We start from the raw sequence: 13014 nt of genomic DNA on the forward strand, positions 1-13014 counted from the left end.
ATAAATTCTTACAAATATATATGATGAGTATACAAAATGTGTATTTTACACTTATTTTCAGTTGTAAATCTAAGCTTTTTGAGTGTTTAAAATTATGTTTTCCATTAAATTTCCAATATGTAACCAAAGAATATTGGTAAATAAAATATAATTACAGTAAATGTAAATTAATTTTTCTTAGTACATATTTGTATAAGTAAAAATTGGTTATTTATCACTACAGTGAGATTCACAAAATACTATGTGAAAGTTAATGATGACTTTAACATTTTCCCTGACCAGTCATGTATGGAATTAACAAAGTAGCAGGTGTACAGAATTCTTGAATCCACATATTTTTAAACCTGAGGATTTTATTTTTAATATTCTACTGTGTTACTATCTATATGAACATGTATACATATCTCTTCATACGAGGGTACTGGTAGGGATAGAACTATTTAATACAATTTTATCTTGCATAATGTTAGTTTTTAAATTTTTATTCTATTTATAACATTATTAAATATCAATTTTAACCTAATGTTTGCATGTGTGTCTCTTTATGGTTATCTATTACTCTATCTGAATATGAAATAAATTATAGAGTTCATATTACTGTATTTAAAAATGCAGTTTTAAATCTCTTTTAAAGGAGTAATGATGGCAAAGAGAACACCCAGTGTGGACCCTTTATTTACATTTAGTTGGGAAAAAGAGAAAATATGGAAAGGTTATTATTTCTCTTTATCACATTCACATAGGAAACAATTTTATCACAGCATTACAATTTAACAGAAAATTTAGGGTAGGTTCTTTTCATTTTAGAAGTGACTCTTTTCAATAATATAAATTTATGTCATATTTACTTGAATCCATATTTAATTTCTCCTTTCTACTAAAAATATATTCTGTTTTTCTGTTACTAGCATTAATACGTCACTGCATAGTAATGGCTTAACAAATCTAGCAAGACATTTTTATTTGTACAATATTAGAAAGTAAAAGTTGTTAAAATATTGTAAGCATCATTATTTCATTCATAACTAACAAATAGCAAGATATAGCTATATTTTTAATGCATTTTTTTCATCATCTCTGCTTATGGATCAGTTTTCAGATTCTTCATACCTGTTTTTTCTATTTATAAATAATTATTTCAACATAGGAAGAAATGAATATTTAGACTTTTTTTACCCGTAACAATATGCAGTAATGCAGTAATAATGATTCAAAATTATTCCCTTGTGGTTCACATAGTATAGTATTTTTATTTTTCCTACTGTTAAATTTAAATATTGCATTGAAGATAAAAGTAAAATCAAGGATGATTGTATTTCTCAAATTGTGGTGGGCAGAAGCCAGAGGTCGATTGGTTTCCTGCTATATTTTCTTGCCTTCAACTTTATTTTAAATAGCATTGTTGAAAAACTGAAATTCTTTAATTAGTGCTAATGACTAATCCTCCAGTTATCTTTAGTTATGTGTTTTTTTTTATATTGACAGTACTGTAGACTTGCTATAAAATCTATTAATAGGAAGGCTTTGAAAGTGATAATAGATTGTATTTTGTTTATTTTTCTTTCCTATTCAAATTTTCAGGAATCTAAAACTAATACTGATGACTTTTTCAAAGACATAAACTCCTGCTGCCCACAGGAAGCAACAATGCAAGAACAAGATATGCCATTCTTGCGAGGAGGGCCAGGCATGTACAAGGTAGTGAAGACGGGACCTTCAGGTCACAACATCAGAAGCTGCCCTAACCTTAGAGGTATCCCAATTGGAATGTTAGTTCTGGGAAACAAAGTCAAAGCAGTGGGAGAGGTATGGATTCTTGTAGCTTCATGACTTCTAAGATACTCATTTTTAATGTAATACAACCAAAGCATTTCTTCTAAAGGTTGCCATTTCTACCACAGGTTTTTCAATGTTAATGTATTTTATCTTTACTTGTATTGCAAATACATAATTTTTCTGTGCTTCTGTCTAATGATTTGCATAATTATCCTTGTGAAAACAATATATTAACAAATGATTTGTATTGTATATATAAATGTTTGGTATTTGCATATATTTTTTCATTATTACAAATGTACTATACCATCGTGGATTATCAGCACTTAAAATATTCTATGTGATCGGTATGGAGATGTGGTCATATGCAAAAGGTTTCACTTCTTTGTTCCCATTCATAGGTCTCACTGAAGTCCTGAGCAAATAAAATTACTCTTTAGGCTACTGTGGCATTTGCCTCAGCTGATAAGCTTGAAGATGTAGTGTGTCATGCTGTTTCTCAGTAAGGGTCATTTTCAAGTTACACTATGGATACTCTCAACCTAAATAATAGAAAGTCGGCTGTGTTAGGACATTTTAGATGCAGAAAAAAGAAAATGAGCCATGTGTTTTTGGGTAATTCTTAAAATTATTTAGGGGTTATCTTTGTGCTTTGAAAGTTATTATTTTAACCAAATTCATAAATAAGCAGTATTTTACAGAACTTTTTATTGACTTCTGTCTTACCTCAGGCTGTGGCCTTAATTTCAGAAACTAATTTCTTGGTAGAAATGTATTGGAATGATTACACTATTCAGACACGTAAGCTTTTTACTGGTTTTCAGACTGAGTTCCCTGAAAGAATCAAGCCAATCAATCATGCTTTTTGTTATGTACCAGGTAACCAATTCTGAAGGGACATGGGTGCAACTGGATCAGAACAGCATGGTAGAGTTCTGTGAGAGTGATGAAGGAGAGGCATGGTCCTTAGCTAGAGACAGAGGCGGAAACCAGTACCTCCGACATGAAGATGGCAAGTTGGCTTAAATTTGTGATTTATTCCAATTAAGCTTTCAAATACAGAAGTTTAATGCCGATTGTATTGCTTTTGTTTTAAAGAGTTTTTTGTGTGTTTGTTTTTTAAGTAAAAGCAAAACTAAAAGTTAAAAAATCTTGCAACTGTTAAAATTGGTTTGTAAAATACGTGAGTACTTAGTGCACATTAAAGAGGAAAATTAAAAGAAAATTTGAAACATATAGACTCATCTTTATAAAACAGGCTTTTTATTTCATTAATATAAATTTCTATACCTCTTTCTTCCGTACCAGTCCAGGACTGAACATTTTATCCCTTCTATAATAAAATGAAAGTTCAGTATTCAAACTACCAATTTCAGTACTTCTCCCAGGCAACTTCATTTGATTGCATTTTGTCTTAGGGAAAGAGCATTGAATTAATGCAGAGTGTCTTTAGGGTTTCCTGTTGTTAGATTTTCAACTTTAAATTTTATTTTACCTTTTTCAACATTGATCTCACTTAATAAAATATATTCCTTTTTGTCCCCCTCTCTTCGATATCTTGGTGGCAAAAATTTGTTCTTCAAAGTTGAGACCACATTATCACTTGGGTGACGCTTTAACTGATCACAACAGAGCCAAGAATTTCTTGTGTTCTTAAAGAATTGTTCTCGCCACTAGAACAATAGTGTCATAGTGAAGTTCATGTTTATTTCTTCATACCCAGTTATGAGTCCCTTGTGGACAGGCACATGGTTTTTACCTTTGCATTCCTAATTCTGAAACAGTTTTGACACATACTAGTTGCTCATGAAGTTTTGCAATACAACTTGAATTATAAAAATAATAGCACATCAAAATAAGTATGTAAGCAAACATGGACTTGTCTGCCAAATCCCAAAATTTATAGGATGAAGTTAGATAATAAGAGAACATGCATCTTTATTCAAAAGATAATACGTTTATAATACTTATTATTCCAAGAGGAAATATGGCCATAAATATGGATTCAAAAAAGGTTTGAAATTTGCAATAATGATGAAGTATCTTTGGAGATATCTCCCTTTTTCCCCCCACAACACACCTTTGAGGTAGGTGATATAATCTTAAATTTATAGGTAGGAAGCTCAAGCTCGTAGAATTTAAAATAATGTGTCTATGGTTGTACAGCTGGTGACATAGCAGATGTAAGACTTCAGCCAGAATCTTCATTCGTGTTTTAAATGCTGTACTCATTACACCATGCTGTACACATTGAGCACAACTTGAGAACCTACCTCCTCTCCTTGTTTTTCCCAGATAGACGTTTTTTAGTCTAAGATGGTATGGTCATATAAAATAATGTCCTGAAACAGTAGAACTATTCATTTGAAAAAGAGAAGGGTTCCGCTTGATGTAAACCAGACATTTACTAAATGACTTTTTCACTTACTATGTGCTTATTATATATCGCTGTATATTTATTACATATTCATAAATTTTTAAACATTTTTCTTTATATAGGAATATTCAGATATAAATGAAAATACCTAAGAGGAGATCAGCTTTATTTAAGATAAGTTAAATATGAGAACAGCTTAGGTGACTTCTAAAGGACTTTTCTAGCTTAATGCTTAATAATTTTTTAACTGGCAGTATAGCAAAATATGTAAGAGTGGATTCTGAAGCAGGGCTGCCAGGGTACTGATCCCAGCTGTACAAGTTTTTACTCATGTGACCTTGACCAAGTTAACCTAATATCTCTGTGCCTCAGTTTTCCCATTTATAAAACGACCTTGTAGGTCATAACCACATAAATTTGATATGAAGACTAAATGAGCAAATAATAGATAAAGCTAATGGATGGTAAGTTAGGTCTTATTGTTAAAATGCAAAATGCCTTCCATGCTAAGGATCAAGTTCTAACCTGGGAAATTTTATTCTTATAAACTTAGAAGATAGAAGCTTCTTCCAAGATAAAATGCCTCTTAAATTAGAGTATCATTTAAAAGAAGTTTAAATTTTTCTCTGTAATCAGTTAATCATCTTTTACTTTTGATATATAGATACAGACATAGATATTTGGTGATCATGTGAATCTTAATATTTTAATATAAAACCTGGAGTGATAAGGAAAGAAATGATATGAAGTTAGTGCCTTTAAATCACTAAGATTAGTTGATGTGCTGCCCAAATAGTCTTTTCATTGCTGATAATATTTAATATGGAAATACAAAGATTTGGCACTATGGTAATTTATATGAAGTCGTGTGAGTAAAACAAAAGTTTTCCTCTTTGTAAAAACTCTCTATTGATCTTTGAAATCTGTAGTAGGCAGAGTTACTGCTGTGGTAAAAACAGACTTCACTCTGGGTGCTAGACCATTCTTAGTCTAGAGGGGAAGCAGTGCTATCTTTTCCATTCAGTTTACTGTTCATGGGTGTTTTTCTGAAGAAACATTCTACTGCTGAAATATTGCATGCTGAAGAGTATTGCCTAAGGGAAGTGCTAAGATTGGTTTTTTAAATCAAGTCTACAAATGCTGGTAAAGGGATAGATTATACAGTACCACTGATATAGCAGAATTGCAATTTGCAAGTAGGAAGGAAACACTCTACCACACCCTGTCTGTAGTTCCCTGTTCTGTTTAAAGGACTATTGACTTTTAAAAAATATATGTAAGATACTTAAAGATATTTTAAAAATAAGATATTTAAAAATATACTTGAGATATTTTATTTTTCATAAGGTTATTTTAATGGAATAAATACCTTTTCCCCCTGATTTTACTTGACAGACTTTATTTTGCCTTTTTTGGCTGGCATTAATATGGATATTTAGCTAAGGTGTTATTTTATATCAGACAGAATCTTGGAGCCAGTTGATTGTTCATAGGGGATTAATTTAGTTTGCATATTTTATAGGTCACATCTTGCCATTTGTAAATGGATAAAACATTTGCCATTTTCTGCTTGAAATAAGAATTCTGATACATTTATAGACTCTGATTATGTATCATGGTTTATTATTATCCTTCTATTTGGGAAAAATATCTTTATGTGATAAAATAAGTTAAAAGTTAAGTTTTCCATAATTTTCACATTTATAACTTAGAACAGTTAACAAATGAAAATTCCTTTTGATACTAGATACTTACTTTTTTTGTCTATTCTAATACTAATATGCAAAATACTTTTATTTCTGGTTTATAGGTTATCCATTTTGTTTTGCAAAATATTCTTGTATAAATTTGTTAAAAATACAAAGAGTTCCTGGGCCAGAAATATTAGTATGCATTCAATAATATATCCTGCCACAATAAAAGTAAATTGGCTTCATAAGAGCATATCTCATTTCTAAATTTCACTGTGTATTTCATAAATAAAAACAAAGATCTGTCAGGTGCTTTGTTAATGTTAAGATGACCTGACTGGTATTTAAATTGATCAAATCTAGATGTGAGCTTATTTTAAAATCTAACCATCATGAAATCTTTTGCAATTTTCTCTCTTTGTTGTATGAATAGGGAACAGCATGTAAGAAACTAATGTTACAGCTGTGGCTTTTATTGTAGAACAAGTTCTTCTGGATCAGAATTCTCAAACTCCTCCTCCAAGCCCTTTCTCAGTGCAAGCTTTTAATAAAGGGGCAAGTTGCAGTGCCCAAGGATTTGATTATGGACTCGGAAATAGCAAAGGTAGGTATTTAAAAGTAAGTCTTTTACTTACCTAACTTCAATGTTTTTTATTACCTTCTCTTTTATACACTTTTTATGTGTGTTCACCCAGAAATCTTTATTAAAATTTGTTCATGGAAAGCTAATACAAAATGTTTACAAAGGTGTTCTTTTCATAGTAGTTTTTTTGTTTTGTTTTGTTTTTTGTTTTTAACCAGTTTTGGCTTAAGTTTATGAGAGTGCTTGCTTATTTTTTTTCTATTTAAAAAACACTCATTTTGATTTCATATCCTAAAGATTCTATTTCACTAAATCTCGTAAAATGTGATTTTTATCATCCACTAATTAGGATGATAATGTTAATGAGAAACAGAGAACTTTCTCAAATGATCCATTTAAAATCAAACTATTACTTTTAAATAGTATTTTTAAGTAATGTTACACATGAGCTTTATAAAATTTATGTGGTTTTGAATTTCTAACCCAGTAATCTTAGTTAATTTAGAATTATGTGAAATGATATGTTTGGTTTTAGTATCTATAATAAAACCAGAAAGTTGTAAAAAGAAAAAAACCCTAAGCTGTATAAATATAAAATATATACAGCTGTTTTGGCTGCATTAATGGAAGAGACCAGCATCATGGACTGTCCAAACAATAGTTAATTTTGAAACAATTTATGCTGGAGGTTCGTCAGAAATTGCATTTTTATGTGAATTCACACACTCTTGTTCTTTCCTATGTACCTGATCTAGACTCCTTCAAAATCAGCCCTATTGTCCACAGGTAACATACAGCTGGGTCATGAGTAAAAGGGAGCAGATAGCCTACGTGGAAATAATTTTACTTTAATTTTATTTAAATTAATTCACAGGACTTGATTCCAAGGGACAAATACAGTGTCATTATACCTGACTTGCAGAACAAGTGAAAAAATAAAACAGTGAACAAAATGTATAAGGAATATTCCGTTTAAAATAAAACTACTTCTATTGAATAGCTTCATTACTTTCCACAAAGTATTTTTATGAAGGAAACCTAGCCACAAGATTTTTTTTTACTCCCTTGGATTAGCCTATGCCATAGGATTGGGTATTATCTGCTCGCTTACTTCGGGTACCTGATTTCCATTAATTTAAGCTAGATCTTTGTACTTACATCGTGTAAATGCTTGGTAGTGTTTTCTTTATGTCCCTTTCTCTTTACCTTTGTCAACTCTTAAAATCTCAACGTTTGCTTACCGCTACCATATCTCTATATAGTAATGTTTTAAAGCCTTGTTTAACACAAATTGTATGCTTTCAGTCTTTAAAATGTCTGTCATTGTACACTGGTAGCTATCATAGTAAATCAGTCTTTATAATTTATTAAAATATCATTAAAATAAATATAAATGTTTAAGAGACACAAACATTGCTGAGAAAATTTGTTATGTACAAATAATAAAGTATTACTTTTTAAACATATGATTTTGTGAATATCGTTCAAAAATAGCATGCACCATGCCAGGCATAGTGGCTCATGCCTATAGTCCCAGCTACCTGGGAGGCTGAGGCAGCAGGATCACTTGAGGCCAGGAGTTTAAGGATGTAGTCTGCTATAGTCGTGCCTGTGAATAACCACATGCGCCATCCTGGGCAACAGAACAGGATCCTGTTTCCTTAAAAAAAATATTAATAATAAGCCTGCTCTTGTTAACAAGCTTTTAAAATATTTAGATGGAGCAAAGAAATAATAAGAAACTTGATGAAATATATCTAACTTTATTATCTGTAACAGTAGTTCCCATTTTAACTCTTAATACTGTCCAAGATCAAAGAGCTGTTTTTTGTAAGTTTTTTTTCCTTAAAACAGTATTTTAGAAAATTCTTCATGATCTCTAAATTTTTTCCTATAATCTACAGCATTTATTTATTATTTCAAAAAAGATATATGGCTCGTGTACACAGTTCTTTCCACATAAATCTATCCCTTGTAGGTACTTCAGTTGAAATTTTCACATATGAAACTTTATTATATTTCAGAAATATGACTAGAAAGATACTATTTTCCAGTTTCTGCATCACCTAGTCTGGATGTAGTTCCCTCTCCCCACCTCCAGCATCATTTAAACTATTTAATGTATACTTACAAAAAGGAGTTATTATCCATCAAATTATTTCATTATCTTAAAAAAAAATTTTGTAAAACCTTTCGGTACAAGGAAAAATGTTAGAATTGATATTTTAGATACTATTCAAATTAGGTAGCTCATAATCCTTTTTGTCATATAGGACTTACAGATTTTTAAATTATTCATCTAAGCAAAATATTTCATGCTTTTAAAGTAGAATTTCTTTGGCAGTAACAACTTTAAAAAGAAAGTATTAATTTATAACTATAATATAAACACATTGCTATGTTAATAACATACTTTGCCCCATTCTGCTTTTTAAAGAAAAACTGTTAATTGCTTATTTTCTGCATGAAATATACCGCCGATGAGGCACGGTGGTATTAGTCATTGTTGGGAACTATGGAGAAGGCATCGTTTACTTAAATCTTCATTTATATATGTTCAATATTGAAGCAATTTATCACTGATTCTTCATAGAGTCTTCATTCTCCCATACATAATGAGAGATTTTATATATGAATTTAAATGAATTTGTTTTTATAGGTGGGTTTCTATATAAGATTTGGTGGGGCGCTTCCATTAAAAAAAAAAAAAAGCTTGCAAAATTCGGTCCCTAATCTGAGGATGATTAATAGTCACCAATTTTCACTCATTTCTGAATTGGCATGGTTTTATTTAGTGTTCAACTCTATCTGAATGTCATAAAGCACCATTTACTTTGCCATTTTGGATGTTAATGAATAACGAGTTGTAGTTTTGACTGTTTTACCCACTGCAGGTGACCAACTGAGTGCCATATTGAATTCCATTCAGTCACGACCCAATCTCCCAGCTCCTTCCATCTTTGATCAAGCTGCAAAACCTCCCTCTTCCCTAGTACACAGCCCATTTGTGTTCGGACAGCCCCTTTCCTTCCAGCAGCCTCAGCTTCAGAGTAAGTCTGTCAGCCTTACCTGCCTCATCAAGCATTTCTGAAGCTTTGTTCTGAGTTATTTATCAGTTACTAATTAGTTATCAACTCACCTGACTGGTTTTTTTTTAATTAGGATGTTATCCCCTCCCACATTTTTGAAATATCTAAGCTATTCTGAGCTAAGACATTCTGCAGCTAAGACGTTTAAAGTTGATTTAAAGTTCATATGCATGACTATGGTAAGCATCACATATAGGGACAACTTTCAGTGGATTTTTCTTACTTCAAGATGTCCCAAAAGGATAAAGCCATTTCACTCTATTAGTGGGTAGAAGAGAGACTGTACTTGTTTGGACAGGTTTGTTTGTTTTTTCTAAGTGAATTTGGTATCTATGAAATGTATGACAATTTAGGTTTCCCGGTTTTCTCAAATTGTTGTTTCTTGCCTTTATTTTTATTTTTTTGTTGTTGTTCCTAATATGTTAAATTGATCATTTGATTCTAGTTCTGTCTTTTAGGATTGCTCTAGTCCTTCATTCATGATAGTAATTCACATTGGTTTGGAAAAGATACTCAAAAAAATTATACTTAACTGAGTGTTCTTTTTTCTTAGTAACCTCCTGAACCTTCCACATAAACTTTTCAAAGCTCTGTCCAGTATGACAACAGTGTGCTCTTCTTGGCATTCAGTTCTCATGTTGACTATACAATATATAAACACATTAATTGAATGAGCTAGTTTATGAAAGTTTCAGCTTGTATACCGTTGTTCAGATTCAAATGCACAATCTCTTTGCTTTGGTAAAGTACATTCACACTTAGGTCTAAGTTATTTGTTTACAAAAATACTTTAATAACTGTTATTAGGGTCATGTAAAAGAATGCTAGCTGGTTTAGTTTTTATTAAGAACTAGGTTAGTATGTAGCTAGCAAATAATATTATTCATTACTTTATCCACCTTAGGTAAAGGGTACACAAGAGTATAAACTTTTCTGGGTTTCCACTGTCCATGAGGAAAGTTTAACTAATGAAATTAATTAGTTTGGAAATATAAGTACTATCAATTTCTAGCTTATCATCTTCACTCATGTATAATATTAATTTGAATGTCTGTTAAGAGAAGAATTTCAAAGAAACAAAATAGTGTCACATGTGCGAAATAGTTTTTTCCTTCTATGATAAATATTATTTTAGAAGAATGAAAAAGTGAGGAGTTAGTTTATTAATTTTGTGTTGCATCAGACTTTTTACATTTAGAAGTACTACCTAGGTTTCAAGAAGTTTTAAAGGTAAGGACAAAGGGGAAAACAAAGGAAAAATATCAGGATCAGTCAGGTAGAAAATTTATACTAGAAAATTTAAATTCATTCATATTCAAATTCAGTTTTAGATGAAAAATTACCTATGTCATAGCAGTAGCAGACAAAAGAACTAAGGAGAAAGGAGAACCTTTTTGTTCTATCTAAAGAATCATTGCAAGTCTTTACAAAAACAAGCATAATTACGATCTTAATTTTACCAAATTTAATAAAATATTTCAAAACAATAAACAGTAATAAAAGTTGATTTGTCTCTTCCAGGGAATAACAATTTCTAGGTGACATTGTGTCAATGTAATTTTATGCATATGTGTTATCAGTACCACCACTTTATTTACCACTATCTTGAAGCAAATTTGAAATCATAGCTTAGCTATGCTTCAATTAGCAGTTTTCTGAATCATTACTTGCCTATAGTCCAACAATGGGAATTACTTAGGTCTTGTTTTAAACTTCTTATTCACAAAAGGACGTCTCTAAATTTTGACTTCCAAATTCCAGAAAATGGAAGTCTTAATCTTTAGCATCACCAAAAAAAGTATGGAATCTGAAAATAGTTTTAATTTTTTTAAATAATTCAGAATTGTATTTTTTACATCGTGTTAGGAAAGATAAATGTGGCAGAGTGCCAACATTTGTTAAGATGACTCAAGCAAGATATTCTTCCCTGAACCTCACTGCCAGGTATCCCACTAGCATATCACCTACGCTTTAGATGATGGCTTATTCTTAGTGAACTTCCCTATGCTATTTAGTAAAATGAGAATCATTTTTGTTTTATACCTTTATGATACTAAATAAGTCATTATGTAGAAGACCATATTTACTCAATTTTGTTTATACTGATAGTCGCCACTATGTAGTAAACACTGTACTTAAGCACTTTGATACAGCCTCATTTGAGATACTGTCTCTTATGTCTGTTTCACAGAGAAGGAAACAGAGGCTTAGAGAGGATAAATGATTTGCCCCAGAAACATACATAGTAAAATGGTAGAGCCAGAACTTGAGGTCAGTTCTGTTGACTACAAAGGCTGTTTTAAATATTCAGCCTTACCTCGGTAAATAATGCAAAATCTACTTTAATATATATATATTTTTTAATTTATATTTAAACTAGGTCTGGCATCTAGAGTATTAGCTTTGTTCAGATTGATTATTTTTCTTTTTATAGTTTGATTTTTTTTAATGTAACAGTAGTTTGAATGAAAAAAAGGTTTCCTAAATGTCATAACTCAAGATCCTGGTTAACTAGAAAAATTCTACAAAGACACACATCAACTGGTGCATGGTTTAACTTCATCTAGCATTTCTATGAGCATTATTATCTGTAATTCTTTGGGGTTTTTTCTGAATCATAGTTTTTTCACCTATCTTTGGAAATTTGAAAATAATCTGGCACATTAAGTTAATTTGATACCTTTTCTTTAGAATCAGGCAACATTTTGTTCCATAAAATAGAATATTTGGTAATTTTTAAATTAGCAAAATTATTTGATTTTATATACATAGAAATTATTTCAAGTGTTATTCTAGTGAAGTAGAATGTTACAGAAATAAAAGTTAACAAATTTCCCTTGTCTTAGTGTGTGCACACAGAGGCATGAAAAAGAAAAGTATGTATATAGAATTTTTCTTTACTGTTCTATAATTTACTTTTTAATTTAAAAACTAGCTATGTAGTTTTTAGAATTGGTAAGCAATTTGGCAATAAAATTTTAGTGGACCAAAGTGGAGAATGGTATCTGTGTCTGCTTTCTTTAAGAATATTATATTCCTTATTTTCATTATCCCCATTTCTCTTGAAAGCTTCATTTTATGTCCTGTACCTTCTGACAGTGTCTTACACGTCACAGGCATTCAAGGAGCGTTTATTGACTATAGGTATTTAAGATTACCATTTCATCAATTTAAGATCTTGTGTTTTCTATTATGATATTCAATTGTTTACTCAGAGAACATCTTCAAAGAAGAGAATTTATTTCTTTCTCTTAGTAATTAAAGCCAACTATACTGTGACAGTATGATGTATGATAATTGTGGGTTTATACCGATTGAATTCTAAGCAAGATTGTCCAACTGAAAAACTATATTGCAAATGGCTTCGTTTAACATAGCATTTTATCACTTTCTACCTACTGCTCCAGAGGCTGAATAGTTCGTTTTTCAACTTTTATTTATTTATTTGTGGTAGAAAAATGGTAAATAAAACTGAAGACAATTTGCTTTTCTCCCAGA

General features: G+C 30.8%; 1 protein-coding gene across 23 annotated transcripts in view; it reads left to right on the top strand.

Annotated features, from left to right (window-relative positions):
• MYCBP2 (MYC binding protein 2) overlaps positions 1-13014 on the top strand; it is a 284800-nt gene that overhangs the window by 194988 nt on the left and 76798 nt on the right. For 8 of the 23 annotated variants that reach the window (XM_055244152.2, XM_055244155.2, XM_063618724.1 and 5 more), the window contains 4 exons: positions 1582-1806; positions 2656-2788; positions 6326-6448; positions 9298-9477. In XM_055244152.2, coding sequence (XP_055100127.2) covers positions 1582-1806; positions 2656-2788; positions 6326-6448; positions 9298-9477 — 661 coding nt within the window. The remainder of the gene's footprint in view (positions 1-1581; positions 1807-2655; positions 2789-6325; positions 6449-9297; positions 9478-13014) is intronic. The other 15 variants (XM_055244156.2, XM_063618726.1, XM_063618727.1 and 12 more) reach the window with 8 other exon arrangements.

This window comes from Symphalangus syndactylus, chromosome 15 (genome assembly GCF_028878055.3).
Source record: "Symphalangus syndactylus isolate Jambi chromosome 15, NHGRI_mSymSyn1-v2.1_pri, whole genome shotgun sequence".
Classification (NCBI taxonomy): domain Eukaryota; kingdom Metazoa; phylum Chordata; class Mammalia; order Primates; family Hylobatidae; genus Symphalangus; species Symphalangus syndactylus.